This window comes from Rhinatrema bivittatum, chromosome 17 (genome assembly GCF_901001135.1).
Source record: "Rhinatrema bivittatum chromosome 17, aRhiBiv1.1, whole genome shotgun sequence".
In the NCBI taxonomy this organism is placed as follows: Eukaryota; Metazoa; Chordata; class Amphibia; order Gymnophiona; family Rhinatrematidae; genus Rhinatrema; species Rhinatrema bivittatum.
Genome location: NC_042631.1, coordinates 16,326,339 through 16,346,012, shown reverse-complemented (window position 1 = coordinate 16,346,012; position 19,674 = coordinate 16,326,339). Strand labels below are relative to the sequence as shown.

Sequence of the window (19,674 nt, the reverse complement as noted above, 5' to 3'; positions counted from 1 at the left end):
TCCATTTTGTGTCTATGTTTAGTAAATACGGCTCTTTTGTCTTTTACACATTTTAAAACCTCGCCTCTCCATGAGTATTTAAAACATGTTAATTACCCCAAAATCTGGTTTCCTATGCTAAATTAACTGTTCCAGTCTAATCATGACAACAAAAAAAAAAATCACATTCTTCTACTACTGATCTTCTGTGTCCCATCCCAAACTTTGAACATAAGGGACACCTTTTCACCAAAGTGCACATATGACTTGTATTAACCATTTGCTTTGGCTGTAAATCACTCACTTGAGTAGCTTGTGAAACATGGAGTATCCCAACACACTTATTCTGCTACACACTCTGTAAAACCATTGCTTTCTAAACCCAAGTTACAAACCAACTTACAATATAACTTTTTGTGATTTTAATATATATTATTTTAAAGATGCAAATTCTTTAAAGAAAACTATACAACGAGTCAGGAGCCCAGCTGGATATAGGATCATAGCAAGGCCAGAGGAGCAAGTAATCTGCTAGAGTTACCCTGAAAATTCACATTACAGCCTCCCACTTCAAGATTGTTTTTGAAAGTAAGCTAAAAGGTAGAAGGTAATGCTAACAATGTCCACTTAAAGGGATGGGAAGACCCAGAGGCAGGAAGAGAAAGAATGTATTCAAATCTCGATAAAGTTATTTTTCAAAATTGCTATAAGAAAAGTTATTTACCTGAGAACATCTGTTAGTCACACACCTTTTAGTAAATACAATTTCTCAGCATCACTCTACCACCTTCCATAACAGACTCCAAATATGACCAATAATTGTATGGTATCAACCCATCAGTAACCGCCCCGCCCCCCCAAAAAAAAAAAACCCAAACACAACAACAAACAAAAAACCCAACCTCACCAGTTTGTGAACAAGAATCAGAGTGGGTTGACCCAGGCTTGGTGTCAGAGTAACAGAAAGAAGGTATCAGATAATTAACTAATCTGCTCCATCTCATCCCTGACTGATATAGGTAGGGCCTAGAAAAAAACCAAACAGTTCCCCAACTATAAGGTATGATTGCAGCCTACACACACACACACACACACATATATACATACACAAAAAAACCCCTCACAAAAACTTTACATCTTAAAGCTACATCTACTGATGACCATTTATCAATCTAGTAACATTTAGAGAAGAAATGCAGTGATTTACAGGTAACTGCATAAAGAATGTCCACCAGAGAGGCTTCTATGCCCTCTTCCTAAGGTGCAGGAACAAGTCTAGAATAAGCCAGAGGGTCTCTTACAAACTCTAAAGCTATCAGTAGAGTCTAAGGGTTGTTGATGTGCTTAGGATGGCTACATACAGTGATTAGCAGGCTATAAGAAACTTAAATAGAGAAAGGTGACTACGCATTTATTTAGGCTACATTTATGGATTCTGTTACTCTTTTCAAATATATAAACCGCCATGACGTCCTGACTGAATAGCGGTTTAGAAATCTTAAATAAATAAAAAAAAAATCTTGCCCCAGAATTTGAGAACAACAAAATAAAGATGCTCCTTGCAACTGTCCTTTTTTTTCCTTTCTTATTTAAAATGTTTATAGCCCGCTCTTCCTACTTTCAGGGCAGGTTACAATATCACATTCACAGATTTTTTTTAAAACATGGTGACAAAGTCACATAAAATAAAAACTGCATTGCAGCAAAACACATATGATGGTAATGGGATAATATGGACCACCAAACTCTACAATCAAATCCAATTGGTAGAGGTAGAGAATAAAGACCAGAAATTTACTACTTTAAGACAGCAGCACCAATAAAACTGTTCAAAGTTTGAAAAACCTCTATTTTTTTCTGTGAGGGATGATAAAGTGCTGAACACTATTGTGAGATCTTTCCCTTGCCAAACAAAATCTCCCATAATTTTTTTTTAAAGAGCTGAACATATTTTGGGTATGTTAATAGGTAGCTGAATATTTCGTGGTTTTTATATATTCTGCAACTTCCAATTTCATGTCCAGCGCAACCGCTAAATAAATAAAGAAATAACGTTGCAAAGAATTTTAACACTGATCCTTCCTATCAAAGAGATTGCCATCTCTCTTCAGGATCTCAAATCCAATATTATATTAGTGACTAATCTCAATTTTAAGAATAAAGGCAAGTTGCTAGGGATCACAACTCAAATATCTGAACTTGCTATCAGTCTGAAAACTAAACTCAGATATTTTATTTATTTATTTAAAAACTTTTCTATACCGTCACTAAGTTATCTACCATCGCAACGGTTTACAAATAGGCACATAGACTAAGGTAAGTAAATGTAGGATATCCTACATTCTAACAGGTGCCAATAAAGTTCGGTTACAATTTCATAAATAAAATCATTATTTGAGTAATGTTGGTCAAGTCCAGGTATATTATTGAGTTACTATCTCTTTGAGGTATTACTTCTTAAATGTAGGATTGAGTAAATTCATTCTCATCTGCATTACCCTGTACTTTCATTCTCTACCCTCCACACTCTTTAGTGAAGGCTTTTTAAAGAGCCATGTTTTTAGATTTTTCTTAAAAGTTTTGAGATTATTCTGTAAACTGAGTTCGGGGGGCATCGTGTTCCATAGTATGGGCCCAGCCAATGATAAAGCCCTTTCTCTCACTTGGGTTAATTTTGCTGACTTTACTGAAGGGATTGTTAGTAGTGCTTTGTTTGCTGAGCGGAGGTTTCTTTGTGGAACGTGTACTCATAAGGCTGTGTTTAGCCAGTCTGCTTCTTTATCATATATTAGTTTGTGTATGGTGTATCACCATCTGACTAACTTTATTCTCAGTTTTGCAAGGCATTAAGATAGATTTAGAAAAGGTTACTAAATAGTCTGAAAGACAATCAAACTGCTGCACTAGGATAAATCAAGTTTGGAAGATACTTCAGGGACTCAAATACACTACAGAGCCTTCTGCATACAAGGAAATCAAATGAGTCTCAATCCCAATTTTCACCTCTGCAATATCATCTGCTTGTCTAATAGATTCAGCCAAGGCGAACAAGGGATTTGGGAAACTCTTGTCCAGCCCCATGAAACAATGGGAAACCTAAAGATCTCCAACCATTCACACATACCACAGCTAAAGGAGCAAAATATTAGGCTTTGATTCAGTCTATCAGGTTATCATCAAGGCCAAAATGAGAGAGAACACAAAATAGCAAGACCAGTCCACTCTGTCAAAAGCTTTTTCAGCATCTAAGAAAGGACAGCTGATCGCCCCTTGAAGTTCTTGGATAAATGTAATACATTAATCAAACGTGTTATCCGAGCCTCTTGATAAAGCCTGATTGAAAATTATATCCTCAAATGATTAATCCAGAACAATGCATAAACACAACATCATAGCAAAATATTGTAGTCCACATTTATGAAAGATATAGGCCTGTAACTGGAGTGCGATAAGGAATCTTTCCCCTCTTTAGTGATAAGAGTGATGGGAGCACTATAGAAAGAAGAGGAGAGCCTCCCATGTCAAAGGACAGCATTAAAGATCCCCAGCCACTAAGAGCCAGATTCACTGAGAAACATTAGTGAAATTCTGCTGGTGATAAATCTGGACCAGCTGACATTTTTTATGAATTTAATAGATGTACAGGTCATGTCTCGTGTGAAATGATGATTTGTTTATTTTCCAGGTTTTATATACCATCATTAAGATATGATTAATACTCTCTCTAATATGATCTTGCAATTTAAGTAATTTAAGAGTTCCCAGCCAATCAGATATTTTCCTCTCTGGGAGCTTGTAATTGCAAGGCATACGATTTGTAATAGGTTGCAAAACATTCTGCAGTCTCGTTGGATTTATATGTATTATTTCCACAATCAGTTTTAATCGTATTAATTCTCCTTTTAATTTTGTCTCTCTTTAATTGCCACAGTAATAGTTTACTGCTCTTATTGGCATGCTCATAAAAATGCCGTCTTATCAGCTTAAAGTAACAACGCTGCTCGTGAGGCTTCTCTGGAGTCGAGCTCATTTCGGACTTGAATTATCTTTTAGTATACCATTGTCTGTTTTCTTCTTAGGTACTGCTTCCAAATTAATCAGCTCTGCTTCAAGAGTCTTTGACTTGGCTGCCAACTGCTTCTTTTTGTGTGTTGCCAAAGAGACAATGCCATGTAAAAAGCCTTAGCAGCATCCCAAACAGTATATAAATCAACTTCATTGTTGTAATTTCTTATGTTTTAACCAAAGAAAAGGAAAGACTAGGGGAAAAGTCTGCAGTTTATCAATCCTTCTAGTCAACCAAATGATCATAAAAAAATTAAGTCTCTACTGAGAGGTAATAAGAAATAGTCTAATGGTTCAAAAGGAAGCAGAGCAGGAACTGTACGACCTCCAAGATACAATGTCATCCTAGTGAACGGGAAGATCTTTTCTTTGACAGGGTTTTATCTGGTGAGGGAGCGGGAGGAGTAACTTCCTGTAAAGATGATGTCTCTGTTTAGATCATTTGTAAGATCTTATCTGGAGTATTGTGTCCGATTTTTCAAGCACGCATATTGAATACAGAGCATGGGGGGAAAGTTCTGAGGAAAGACACCAAAGGGGCACACGGCCCTCGTCATAAAACAATTGAGACAAAAGGATCGAAGTGTCTGTACTACAGAAAGGAAAAAAAAAAAAAAAAAGGGATAGGACTGCATACAATTCTGGTCGCCACATCTAAAAAAAAAAAAAAAAAAAAAGATATATATATATATAACTGCAATAGAGAAGGTACAGAGAAGGGCGACCAAAATGATAAAGGGAATGGAACAACTCCCCTATGAGGAAAGACTAAAGAGGTTAGGGCTGTTCAGATTGGAGAAGAGACGGCTGAGGGGGGATATGATACAGGACTTTAATATCATGAGAGATCTTGAACGAGTAGATGTGAATCTGTTATTTACACTTTCGAATAATAGAAGGACTAGGGGGCATTCCATGAAGTTAGCAAGTAGCACATTTAAGACTAATCGGAGAAGTTCTTTTTCACTCAACGTACAATTAAACTCTGGAATTTGTTGCCAGGGGATGTGGTTAGTGCAGTTAGTGTAGCTGTGTTTAAAAAAAGGTTTGGATAAGTTCTTGGAGGAGAAGTCCATTACCTGTTAATAATCAAGTTGGCTTAGAAAATAGCCACCATTATTACTAGCAATGGTAACATGGAATAGACTTAGTTTTTGGGTACTTGCCAGGTTCTTATTGCCTGGATTGGCCACTGTTGGAAACGGGATGCTGGGCTTGGTCTGACCCAATATGGCATGTTCTTATGTACAAAATGAAGCATTTATCAACAAAAAGGAAATTTAAAATAAGAGGACATTGCATAAGTCTGAAAGAGAGTAGACTCTGGACTAACATTACAAAGCATTTCTTCCAGACAGATTAGGCAGGGTTTACAATGAGCAGACTGGAAGGACCTTGTAGTTATTTCATCTGGCAGCACCACATCCACAATTACCCTTGCCATTGGGGTCTCCGGGTCTGGAACTGTATTAGCAAGTGTGTGCAAGGTATTAGAGATATTATTCCTTCCCTTGTCATCTGTTTAGCCTTCCCCCTTTCAGTGGAAAGGAGCTTGTAGAACAAGAGGTAATATGAGATTCTATGGGTTTCCCACTTATCTCATTTGTTATGGGGCACCCTTATTCAATCAGCTTCCATTTTCAACTCTGTCCTCAAGTTGAAACTATTGCCAAAGTAGGAGCTGAACCTCCTACTTTGTCTCTTTAAAAGTTATAGAAACTCTTTCCAACTTGTCTAATTGCCTCATGTAACTGCTATGAAAGTATTTTTTAGACACCAGATTTGAGAAAGGAGCAGTTTTCCTTCTACTAAGCAAGCATACAAGAACAGAAACAAACAGTGGCAGAAAAAGACCATAGAGCCCATCTGCCAAATTAATTTAGCATTATTTATTATATATGCAGTTTTTACTGCTTTTCTGTGCACTTTCCCGGCGCCGGCAGAAATTAACGCCTACCTTTGGGTAGGCGCTAATTTCTGAAAGTAAAATGTGTGGCTTGGCTGCACATTTTACTTACTGTTTTCCGCGGGAATACCTAATAGGGCCATCAACAATCATTTGCATGTTGCGGGCGCTATTAGGTTCGGGGAGGTTGGACGCGCGTTTTCAACGCGCTATTACCCCTTACTGAATAAGGGAGTAAAGCTAGCGCGTAAAAAACGCGCGTCTAATCGCAGGTTAACAGTGCGCTCCACCGGAGCGCACTTTTACAATCTGGAAACCAAATATACAGGCCAGCTCACAAAAGCTAGCCCACAAAAATGAGAGTCGAAAAAAGAATATTTTAGCCACTCTTTTAAAAGTTTTATAACTGTTTGCTGCAGTTCTTGTAGTAATGGGTTCCAGAGGGTTGGTGTGGCAACAGAAAATGAATATTCCCTCGAGTCTGGCATGATGTACTGAAGGAATGTCCAGCAAGCCCCTTTGAGAAACATAGAAACATAGAAATGACGGCAGAAGAAGACCAAACGGCCCATCCAGTCTGCCCAGCAAGCTTCACACATTTTTTCTCTCATACTTATCTGTTTCTCTTAGCTCTTGGTTCTATTTCCCTTCCACCCCCACCATTGAAATATCTAGCTTGATTAGTTAGGGGTAGTAGGGGTAGTAACCGCCGCAATAAGCAAGCTACACCCATGCTTATTTGTTTTACCCAGACTATGTTATACAGTCCTTATTGGTTGTTTTTCTTCTCCCCTGCTGTTGAAGCAGGGAGTGTGGTAAATTTACCACATAAAGGAGCTATGCTGGAAATGCGTGATGTATCAGTCTTCTCCCATGCTGTTGAAGCAGAGAGCCATGCTGGATATGCATCGAAAGTGAAGTATCAGACATTTGGTTTGGGGTAGTAACCGCCGTAACAAGCCAGCTACTCCCCGCTTTGTGAGTGCGAACCCTTTTTTCTTCTCCCCTGCCGTTGAAGCAGAGAACTATGCTGTATATGCATTGAAGGTGAAGTATCAGGCTTATTTGGTTTGGGGTAGTAACCGCCGTAACAAGCCAGCTACTCCCCTCTTTGTGAGTGTAAATCCATTTTTCCACATTTCCTCTTGCTGTTGAAGCTTAGAGCGATGTTGGAGTCACAGTAAGCATGTGTATGTTTATCTCAATGATCTCCTGGACTGTTTATCTGTAACAGGGCATTAGCCCAAGGCAGCAAATCCAAAAGTTTGTGAGACGATGCCACAATTTTGAATTTGATCCTCCACTGGACCGGTACCCAGTGGAGGTCAAATACAAGAGAAATGCGAGATCTAATAGCACAGCCAGATATCAAGCACGCGGCTGCATTCTGGAAGAGCTGAAGTGCTTTGATAGTAGAGGCAAACCAAAATACATTAGTACAATAATCAATAGTGGGGAAAATCATGGCTTGCAGCACTGAGCGAAAATCAGCAGGCTCTCATAAACATAACTTACAGAAAGCAGATTTAAGTACTGCCTTAACATGGGGTTGGTATCATTACTCCCAGACTTCTCGATTAAGAGGGAATTTTGAGCTCAGTGTCTCTACAGTATGTGGTATTGCAACTGTCTCCCTGCTGCGGATCACTACAACTTCCATCACTCCCTTAGAAATCCCCTGCATTTCTCCCATGCTTTCTTGAATTCAGATACTGTTTCTGTCTCTACTACCTCCACTGGGAGGTTGTTCCATGTATTCATCACCTTCTTTAAAGAAATATTTCCTAAGATTACTCGTGAGTCTACCCCCCTTCAACCTCATCCCATGACCTCCTCGTTGTAGAGCCTCCTTTTCATTGAAAAAGGCTCGCCTCCTGAGCATGGAAACCTTTGAGATATTTAAATGTCTCTATCATACCTCATCTCATCTTTCCTCTAGGGTGTACGTTTAGATCTTGAAGTGTTTCCCCTTCATGTTTTAGAACACTATTTTAGTAGCCTCCCTCTGTGCCGACTCCACCCTGTTTATATCCTTTTGAAGGTGGCGGTCTCCAGAACTGTGCACTGTATTCCAAGTGAGGTCTCACATACAGATTTACCATGTTCTTGAACCAATAATATGCAATTCTGTGAGCAGGCTTTAATGGCAAGCATCAGTATGGACAGGGGAGGGGTAGCTTGAGCCTGTGCGGAAGCATGCCTGTTCTGCTGATCTACTTTGGTTTCTTTAATAAATCTATCAGAGTAAAAATATTTATCAAAAATTCTTTGTTTCCAATATGTCAAATTTCTTTTGATTTAAAAAATACATCGTTTCTCCCTCTATTTTAAGATGGGAGTTTTCTGATTACAGTAATTGCTAATTCTAACTGGTTTATCTTCAGAAAGCCAAACTAACTTTGATAGGATTTCCTTTCATTATACTTCTTTGTTCTTGTCTTACATAGGCACTGTTCCCAGGTGCCTATGTAAGAAAAGATGATCTTAAGGTGGCTAAACCAATGGATAAAGCAACAGCAAAAGCCAGAAATTGCCCCTGTATAGGTCCCTGACTCTGCTTATCTTAGAAACAAAACCTGAAAACCTTAAGGAAGGAATGTACATATCTACCTGACTGAAGTTCATATGCTGCTGCTGGAATGCCGACGTCCGTTTTTGCTGACGGTTACCCATAGCTGAAGACTGGTTTAATCTTCCAGGAGCAGATCGGCCTTTTGTCAGTGGCTGACATGCAGTATCTATCAATGAGCAAAGAATGCAAAATTACATATAATGAAGGGATATGCCAATCTTTTGAATTACTAGTAGCAGCAGCAGCAGCTGTTTTGTGGGATGCCAGAATGGGGTTAGAAAATCCTGTGAACTAAAGCTTGACATGTAAAAATTTTCCTCCTGATTTTGTGAAGGTGATTAGAGGAAATTCAGCAGCAAAAGCGCTCAATACCAATACCTTCAACTTTTAGAAATCCATTACCCATCCAAGATATTTTAGAAGGAGAAATTACTACTTCCCTTTTCTTTAATGAAGACAGGTTAATACAAGACCAGTAGGTTATGCACCTCTACCAGCAGATAGAGATGGAGTAAAGCTGAAGTCATAGTATATAGACCCCTGCACTGACATCAGCCCACCAGTATTCCCTGCAAAAGCCAACTGTGGACAACTAAACAATACATGAACACAACTATTAACAGACAACCATTCAAGCACTCAGATAATAGGAAAACACTGAGCTCAGATAAGAAGTGTAATATCACTAATCTAGGGAAAGGATCTGACAACAGTAATTTCCGGAAATGCAACCACTCAGGATGACCATAGCATCACCATCCAGCAGCCAAGAGCGGGAAGGTGGATTAACCTCTCTTCATTAAATGAAAGGAAATTATCAGGTAAGTAGTAATTCCTCCTCTCTTATTATTCAGATTGGTAAATCCCACTGGTCATGGATTAACCTAAGCTACTCCCTTAACCTAAGCTACTCCTGAACAGGGCGGAAGACTGCCTGTGGGGTCAGATCAACACTGCACACGCAAAGGCTGCGTCCTCCCGGACCTGAACTTCCAGGCAGTAATGCCTGGAAAAGGTGAGTAAGGAGGACCATGACACAGCTTGGCAAATTGACAAGAGACAATCTAATCTCTGTCCATGACACTGCCTGAGCCCTGACTAGCAAAGGCTGATCAGCATCCACATTCGAGGCCGTAATAACCTCCTTAATCCAGTGGGCTGAGTCCACGAACGCCCTTCCTTGTATGATCAGCTTGCAACCACCACTGCAGCTGGATGCTGATCTCCACCAGTAAGTGAAGCCATATCAAGTAGTCCTGAGATTGTGGAGTCCAACGTGCAAGCTGAAGAGAACGTACATGCATCCTTGCCCACGGTACAACTTCTAGGGTGGCTGCCATCAACCTGAGCACCTGCAGGTAAGACCATACTGGCAGGTGTATTGTTTCAGACAATAGTCGCACCTGTACCATCAGTTTCTGAATGTGGATCTCCAGCAGAAACACCCTGCCTTGCTTCGCGTTGAAACAAACACAAAGATACACCAGTGTCTGGGATGGCAGTAGATTGTTCTTGGTCAAAGTTCACCACCCAACCTAGGTTCCTGTAGCAAGGAGATGACCTTGGGCAAGGCCTAAAGACTTTTCATACTCTTGGCCCAAATTAACCAATCGTCTAAGTACAGGTGAACCAAAATGCCATCCTCTCTCAACACTGCCACTACCACCATTCATGACCTTGCAGAAGGTTCTGGGCATGGTGGCCAAACCAAAAGGTAATGCCCAAAACTGATAATGTTGTCCCAAATAGCGAAATACAGAAACCGTTGATGTTCCAGCCGGCTGGGAATATTCAGATATGCCTCTGACAAATCCAGAGATGTAAGAAACTCCCCTAACTGCACTGTCATTATCACATGTATACGGTTTCCAAGCAGAATGAGTCACTTGCAAATGATGGTTGACTCCCTTGAGATCCAGGATGGGGCAACAACGTTGGGTACAACAAAATAAATGGAATATCAGCCCATATTTTCTTGTGACATGGGCATTGGGATCACAGCCCGCAGGCTCAGGAGCCTTGACAATGTGGAGAGCTGAAGGGAGATGCAATGAAGAAGTCCCGAGGAATGCTGAGAAACTCTAGAGCATATCCGCCTCTTATCACCTCCAGAACCCACTGGTCTGACATGATCTCGACCCATCTCCGATAAAAAGAGAGGCAACCCCCTATCTCCTGTTCCCAGAGGTGGGATGGCACACCTATATTGAGGGGGTCGGGGGGCACCACTGCTCGAGTCTGTGCCCTGTCTGGGCAGCCTAAAAGGACTGAGACCTACTCAAAGGTCGAGCCCTCTGAGAAGCCGCTCTTCTGTAAGGCTGAAAATATCTGAAACCCCTAGCAGGACTTCTCATGCTGAATGAGTGCAGTGCTTACTTATCTTCTGGTATCAGAGGAACCTGGGACTCATCCCACTTATTGGCCATTTTTTCCAACACGCCTAAACAAGAGTGATCCTTTAAAGGGCAATTTCATAAGATTAGACTTTGAAATTGTATCGGCCTACCAATTCCTCAGCCATAGCTGACGGCCTGGCCGCTATCAACAAAGCCACCCCTCTGGCAAAAGTACAGGCCAGGTCGCAGCCAGCATCCACCAAAAAGGCAGCTGCCAGTTCCATCACTGCCCTGGAATCCAAACCAGACTCATTGACTTCCTGAGAGAGAATCAAGCAAATGCGAGCTACCAGGGAACAGCAAGAGGCTTTTTTTTTTTTTTTAATATTTACTCTTTACCTGAGCTCAGTCCATTCTGGCCAAATATAGAGTCGGTCTCCTGCGGGGGGAGAGAGCAAAGGCCTTCACTGCCGCGCTTGGCTTCCTGTACCCGCTAGTCTCTCAGCTAAGTCCACGCTGGAAAACCAGCTACCGAACCAAGGCACTCTACTGAGGGATGGATCTGCAGATATCACCTCAGGAAAACTTATCTGAGAGCGGGACCATAAGGTATCACCACAGGAGAGTGAGGCGAAAATGTCCTTTTCTCCTAAAAATTTTTATTGCATGTCCATCTGCTGGAGACTGAATACTGGCGGGCTGTCAGTGCAGGGGTATATATTTATTTATTTAGAACTTTTCTATACCGACATTCAAGTGAATATCACATCGGTTTACAATGAACAGGGGTAACCAATAACTTTAGGAAATAAGAAATTACATGTAACGAAAGGGAGCTAGAACTGAGGGGAGAAAGGGCTGGAGTAGCAAAGTCAGGTGCATGCGAGGTAAGGTAACAAAACAGAATGTTAACACTTGCTTATGCTAAAAATAACCATATTACAATATATACAGATATATCTGCAGGGGAGGAGGTAGCTGAGATGTAGCCGGGAAGTAGGGTCTGTGAGGTTAAGTGAAGGCTTTTTTGTTTGTTTTTTTTAATAAAGGTTTTGGTACAGTGTTCTAGGCCTAAGTAGGAGGGCATAGAATTCCAAAGAGTAGGTCCAGCAATGGGCAGGGCCCGTTCTTTAGTGGCTATGTGCTGGGTAAGTTTGGGGGGGAGGAATGTAGAGGGTTCCTTTGTAAGCCGCTCTCGTGGGTCTGTTAGATACGAGATAGTGTAGGGAGTTATCCAGCCATTGGATGTTTTGGTTATGAAGGGTTTTGTGGATAATGGTGAGACTCTTGTGAAGGATTCTAAAGCGTACTGGGAGCCAGAGGAGATCCTTGAGTGCGGGGGTTATGTGATCTCTTCTGCGTGAGTTGGTAAGGATTCTGGCTGCCGCGTTTTGAAGCATTTGGAGTGGTTTGATAGAGGTGACAGGGAGGCCTAGGAGGGTGTTGCAGTGGTCGATTTTGGTGAAAAGTAAGACTTGGAGGACCGTGCGGAAGTCATAAGGATGGAGAAGGGGTCTTAATTTTTTTAGTATATGGAGTTTGTGGAAACAGTCTTTAGTGGTATGGTTAACATTTTTTTAGGTTAAGATAGTTGTCTAAAGTTACTCCAAGGTCTCTGACGTGTTGAACCTTCATTGCAGGCGAATCGGGTTGTGGTGGTTTGGTGAGATGATGAGTAGTTCAGGTTTGGTAGTACTGAGGGCAAGATTGAGGTTAGTGAGGAGGCGGTTGATTGAGAAGAGGCAATTATCCCAGATCTTGAGGGATTTAGGGATGGATTCTGTAACGGGAATGACAGTTTGGACATCGTCCGCATAGATATAATGGGTAAGGCCTAGGTCAGCGAGCAATTGGCAAAGGGGAAGGAGGTAGATATTGAATAGTGTGGAGGAGAGGGAGGAGCCTTGGGGGACTCCTCGTGTAAGGTTTATGGGATTCAATTAATTGCTTCCAATTCTAACTTTATAGTTTCTATTGTGGAGGTAGGATTTAAACCAGGTCTAGGCGGCTCCTGTGATGCCGATTTCTGAGAGTCTATCTAGTAGGATATTGTGGTTGATGGTGTTGAATGCTGATGAGATGTCAAGTAGAGCAAGGATGAAAGATTGGCCTTTGTCTAATCCTTTAAGGAGGGTGTCAGTGAGTGAAATAAGTAGTGTTCCGGTTTTGAGGAATTTACGGAAGCCAAATTGGGAAGAGGAGGGTTTTTTTTTTTCCAGGTGATCCATGAGTTGGAGGTTCACTACTCTTTCCATAAGTTTTGCTACAAAAGGGAGGTTGGAGATTTTTTTTACCTTTCTTTGACATCTGATGGGAATTCATTCTCTTTGTTACTATTCTCCTTGGTGGGACCACTACAGGGCGCACAGCCGATTTGGTTTCTATGTTGTTATCTGAAACTCTTGTTTCTGTATTTTGATTGGTGTCTTCTACATAGCTGTTCCCCACAAATGGGCTGTCCTGTCCTGAAGAATCTGAGGTTGGGGAACCATCCACTGTATCACAGCCACTCTCTGGTTCATCATCTGATATACTACAAAAAAAAAGTATATCATGGAATGACTTTATCCATTACAACACAGACAGACATTGAACAATATTCAATCTGTAAACATTTCATTGTATATATCCATGTATAAATTAGCATGTGTGTATAATAAACTCAAGCATGTGTGTGTGTGTGTGTGTGTGATAGATATATATATATATATATATATATATCACACACAAAAAAGGTTTACACAGTACACATTTGGCACTTTTCTATATATATAGATAAAACTAAAGAAAATCAAATTAGTCCACGCAGCTTTAACTAAATCTCTAAAGAATTCACATGTCAAGCTATAGTTTACATGGTAGAATTATTTTTCTGTTAGCCATGCCTGTAAAGAATGGAGGAGAGCAAAACATAACACAACTTACCCCAAAACAAACCCATGTTAATACAAAACCAAGCCACCAATCGTAAAATTAATTGGAGTTTAAATCTGCCATCACTTTCCTCTGCCAGGAGGGCTGTACATCTAGCCAGTCTATTTGAGAATAAACTCAAGCATGTGAGCCCAAACACACACTAATGCATTATCCACCTCTAGAAAAGTGATTTATCTCCTAGCATCACTGGATATACAGGATCCAAAGTCAATATAACCCTTGCAACTCAAAACATTAAGAGTGAACAAGAAAACTTCATTAAAAGATACCACTAAAAAACAAAACAAAATTAAACAATTTTAATTTAGAGTATCCAGCTTCTAAAGAAAGCTAAAATTGCAATAATTACTGAATATGGTAGTCTCCCATTCAGCATCAAGTAAAACACTCCAGTAGTCACTACTGACTTCGTGCGTCTGTACTTTTGTTGAAAAAAGTACAAAGCTAGAAAGTACAAAAATTAAGTATTGCAGTTTGTTACCTGTTCGGTCTCTTGCAAGGAGATGGGCTGGATTGTCCTGATGAGCTGGTACTCAAAGTGCTGTCAGGGCTACTTAATGAACACACACGATCAATATTTAGAGTACTCTGGCAGGCCTCACAATCCACACTACCTTTACATCTAATTTAAAAAAAAAGAGAAACCAGAAAAAAATGACATTACATATCCATTTTCTTTTTTAATTAATTAGTTAATTAATCGAGTTTTATATACCGTCATTCGGTTTTGCCATCACAATGGTTTACAAATTTCGAATGAAAGAATGCTAAAGTTAGTAGAGGCATTAACAAACAGAGTCCACTTATAGAATTAGTAAGATTGAACATTTGTACTCAAATATGCCATTTCCACCAAGGGCAGTGCAAGCTGTGTGCAATGCATGCTCATGTGACAGGGGGAGTAGGCCACAGTGGACAGATATGGGGCTTGTCTGTCTTATTTCCCGTTGGACTGTATATTTTAAGTTGGAAGCTGCTTCAGGCTTTAGTGGCCTATAAATACAAATAAATAATACAACATACTACTCAATTAGAAACTTCTGGTAATGAAGTCAATTTCTAGTTACAACTTTCTTATTTTGGCATTTTGAAACATGTTGCAATCTGCAGAGCCTACATTGTTATCTACACTTATTTCAGCAAGAGATATTCCTAAGGCTTTTGAACACTAATGTCTCCATACATGTACCTTTACAGGTCAAGATTTGAATTCATGATTAACTTAGGCCAGTTACATAGTAAATGACAGCAGATAAAGACTCAAATGGTCAATTCAGTTTATCCAGTAAGTTGCTTGAGTGGTAACTGCCACTCCATGCTGGTTATCCCCTTTCAGAAATGTTACATGTAAAGTTAAGACTATAAGTTGTCATACTGGGTCAGACCGAGGGTCCATCAAGCCCAGCATTTTGTTTCCAACAGTGGCCAATCCAGGTTACAAGTACCCGGCAAGTTCACCAAAATTAAAATAGATCCCATAAATTAGTATATTACCCCTTTTCTTCATTTCCATCTTCTAGCCATTAGGGCTCATCTGTGTTTTGAATTCCATTTTCACGGCTAGACACCCAGCATTGTCACTACCTTTAGAATAAGCTTCCTCCAGGTGTCCCAGATGCCCCTGCATCTCTTTCCATCCAAGCTAAAAATGTCCCTGTTCTGTCTGATCTATTCCAAACTGCAATCACCACATTTATGATCTTTGTGGTTAAGCTGCCACAGAAGAAGCACAGTGAATACATGACCCCCTCTGCCTCTACATTCCTTCTAGCAGCATGGGACGCTGCAGCAGGCTAAAAATATACACGCCGCTTTGGTTTTGTTTTTGGCAAGTCGCCATGCCTGTCAGTTCCCTCTCCTTAAGCCCCTTCGTATTTGCATGTTCGGTTTAGGATGATTATAGTCGATTCTTACTCTGGGAGTAAGTGTCCTTGGGTCGTATCCTCCTCATCGGTGTCGCTGCTTATTGTAATCACGCTCACTGCTGGACTTGGAGAATCGGCAATGATGATAGCCTGGCGCTGTTTATTGGAACACGAGGAATCGGCTGAGGTTTTGCAAGGATTCCTCTCCTCTCCTTCTGAGTTATGACTGTCATATATTTTGCCACCAACTTCTCTTTCTACAGCTTTCACATTATTAGATATCTTTGGAGAAACAAGCACCGAGTTTTGGATATTGGTATTTTGTATTAAACTGTTCCTGCAATTAAAAAAAAAAAAAAAGACGTCGTTTAGCATTCAGCAAAACCATGATCTAGAACACATTTTCAAAAAAAATAATATATATATAATGCGTTTGTAACTGGAGTCTCCTGAGATCACTTACTTGAGTTTAGGAGATCGTAGGGCACTCCTTCCCCTGCAATCTCACAGACTGATTCAAAAAGGGTGACGTGGTGCTCTCCTCCCCCCAGCACCCAGGGCAGTCGCCCTGCTTGCTTAGCCCTTGCAACGGCCCTGGGAGCTTGACCATGGCTACAACCTATATGGTCTCCTACAACTTTGCCACACATTTGCTCGTGTGTATATAGATACATACACACATGGAGATCGTGACAGATTTGTATTTTTAAATTTCACTGACCTTTGATCTAGCCTGATAACTTCTCAGATGAAACAGATACGCTTTATTTTAAGCAGCATTTCAACTTAGCCAACCAAATATAGTTTCAAGCCAAAACGCTCCACCATGCTCTATATACCTTCAAATAACGAAACAGGACTTTAAATGAAAGAGTAAGAAGTCCCACAGCTATAATTGCTTTTTTACGCGACATATTTGAGGAACTCCTACAATTCAGATCATAAACCAGCTTTCTTAAATATAGTGAGCAAGTAGATGCCAACGTCTCAGGGTTTCAAGCACCCTATGGCACTGTTCCAGAACATGCATGCTCCTCAGCCTGCAGGAAGGAGCAGAAAAGTCCAGAGGCAAGCTAGAGAAATGCCTAAGGCAAGCAAACTGGACAGCATTGTACACCTACGTACAAATGATGGGAAAACAACAAGTTCGTAAAGATTCAAAGGCAGTTTAAAGGAGCTGAGGAGGGGTCTCATACGTAGCCAAATCCATGACCTTCTCCAGAAAATGCTACCTGCTTAAAACAGGAGAGCAGATGGAGTTGTCCTCACAAAGAACTTTTTAATTCATTGCTAAAAAAGACTGGTGCTGGGAAGGTGGTTTGGAATATATGGGTGACTGGGTCTGTCTGGCAGGCTATGCAGAGAACCTACAGAGCTGGGTGTTTGGGCAGTGGTGTCAGCTCCAGTTCAAAGCAAACCAAATGCAAATGAAAGGCCCATGGCTGCTGTTCCAAATAAAAGGACAAGCAAGCGAGCAGAGCTTTACAATCAATTCAATACATGCAATGGTACAGGAATACTTAGAATCACAGTTTTCGCAGACAAATATCCTAGAGCCATAATGCCCTTCTGCCTTTTGCCAAAGTGCACCAAGGTTGGTCCTTTACTCTTGATCCCAGGTATTAAACTGTATTCAAGAATCCATACATATTGTTATTGCTTAAATATCCCGGACAGTAATACACTGAGATTTCTCAGGTGCAGCTATATTGCAAACAGGAGATTTTAATGCAAAATTTGGCACACTGTATGTTTAGAAGGACTTCCTCGAAAAAACCCCCCAGCATAGCATTTTCTTTCTTGCTGGCTGACTCATTTCACTGAACAGGACGTCCCTTACTTAGCACACCAGTGTTTCCAAAACATATCCAAAAAATTATTAAAACTTTCCTTCACCAGATTTCTTTCCCTCTGAATAATTTTTCGTTTGGAGAGTTTTTGTTTCCCGATAAGGCCCACTAAGGCTGGTCGTCTCCTCTCCCTGTTTCTGCATTACTTGTGAACATCATGTCAGAATATCTTCAAACACGTTACCTTTTCTGGCAGCGCTTATTTCTTTTATGAGCAGTAGGCTGAGGCCAAACCACATGTGCAATGCCCACACTAATTGGCTGAGGAGCTGACAGAGTTATTTGATTGGTTAAAAGTGGTTGTGGTATCATCGAACTATAATGGTTGGCATGTGTAAGAACTTTCCTATAAAGCAAATGAGATAAAAAAAAAAAAACCTGTGAAATTCTTCTTTAAATGAGCCAGCATTTCATCAGAAGTCAATCTTGAAACTACTTAATCACAACTGAACTTTTATATTTTTAATGAACAAGAAGGTATATTCTTCTGCATTCACTAAGTATTACACAGTCACTATGTTCTTATAATATGCATATTTCCTCAACTCACCCCCAGTCTCCAAGCCTTTGTGGACCAGCCACAGTGTCAGAGGTGAGTGCTGCAGTAGAAGGAGCCACAGCTGTTACTTGCTGCCAAGCTGGAACCAATATTTGTTGGGTTCGATTAGACCAGGTTTGCTGTAATGGAGTGCATGTGTCACCATGAAGGCCCAAAGGAAAATAAAGAAATCCTAGATCTCAGCATGCACATTGCAAATTAAAGAGGCATGATGGATTCAAACCTACCTTCCCTTCACCCACGCATATTTAACGGTCCCACCCAATAAGAAAATAGCCTGTTTCCTCCCAAGCAAGTCCTCGCAACTCATTTAAGCTCAGAGAGCTGGTACTCCCATGCCTACATTTTAATGGGCTCGGGGAAGGGAGAAGTTAGCCAAATGCTATATTCCCAGGAAACTCATTACCACACAAAAATGGCATACCTACATTAAAAACTTTTTATCATGGAGAGGCTGAGCACGATTTTAGCGTTCTATGCCTAGGATGCAGATATTTTTATCATGGAGGGGCTGAGCACTATTTTAGCGTTCTATGCCTGGGATGCAGGTATTTTCCAATTACAATCAAGGGCTTCAAAAGACTTCACATTAGACGACCATCTTTTCTGATGGATTTACAAGATCTGCTATCACAATTCAGTCTTCTAAACCCCATTACCATATAGATATAATTTACTGTCCTCCTGCATTAGCAGCCGCTATACACCTCATGCACTGTATAAACTATGATAGTAAGACAAATTCAGACAAGTACAAGTGCCTTCACTTATAGAAAGAATTCACCTAACCTGGGAGAGAACACCAGGTTGTATCTGCAGTGGTTGTATGGCTGAGGCCTGCGTCACTAATGGAGCAGCATTATCCACCCTTATAGAGTAACTAGCAGGCTTTCCATGGTTTGCTGGGATTCCTGGGGAGGGGGAGAAAAGGAAATTGATATACCGTACAAAAATCTGGTCATATATATATTTATACACACACATAGTCAATAAGACAATTCCCTAAATAACACACCTTCCATACCTACTAATCAATACTAAATTAAAAAATATATATATATTCTTGTATAAAATGTAGAAGCTTAAAACCAAACTGAGCAGAAAGCTAGCATGCAAATATAAATTACAAGAAATGCTATGTGAGTAACTAGGTTACAAGTCAGAAGTTGCAGAAAAATGTATCTGGAGTCCAGATATACAACTATATGAGAATAATAAAAAATAAATTAGTATGGAAATAACCTATAAAAACAAAACAGCATACGATACATACATATGTGAGTCCAGATTTTTCATGTTTGTACTGTGAGGGGAGTGCTGTGTAGTGCTGAATTTTAAACTTAACATGAAACATCTGACTGCATGTTGTGAGATATAAAAACAAATGAAGAAACTTGTCAGTTATAATGCTGAACACTGGAAAGACTATGATACTGTGACCCTCTTCTACCTGATGGCTGAAGACAGCGTGAACAAAAAGAAATATCAAGTAGAGCCATCCACCTGATAACAGAAGTCAGCTCTAACAAAGGATTGACAGCTGTAGCTTATAATGGCTGGTCTCACCCTTCCCAATGTCCTTTTCTAGCCATTCAATTGAATGCA

At 40.4% G+C, this 19,674-nt stretch overlaps 1 protein-coding gene across 1 annotated transcript in view; it reads right to left on the bottom strand.

Moving 5' to 3' along the window:
- Nucleotides 1-19,674, bottom strand: part of HIPK3 (homeodomain interacting protein kinase 3) — a 98,659-nt gene that overhangs the window by 4,429 nt on the left and 74,556 nt on the right. The window contains exons 9-15 of the mRNA XM_029582232.1: nucleotides 18,859-18,980; nucleotides 18,061-18,188; nucleotides 17,695-17,856; nucleotides 15,710-15,997; nucleotides 14,277-14,417; nucleotides 13,153-13,391; nucleotides 8,561-8,688 (exon numbers count right to left, since the gene is read on the bottom strand). Coding sequence (XP_029438092.1) covers nucleotides 8,561-8,688; nucleotides 13,153-13,391; nucleotides 14,277-14,417; nucleotides 15,710-15,997; nucleotides 17,695-17,856; nucleotides 18,061-18,188; nucleotides 18,859-18,980 — 1,208 coding nt within the window. The remainder of the gene's footprint in view (nucleotides 1-8,560; nucleotides 8,689-13,152; nucleotides 13,392-14,276; nucleotides 14,418-15,709; nucleotides 15,998-17,694; nucleotides 17,857-18,060; nucleotides 18,189-18,858; nucleotides 18,981-19,674) is intronic.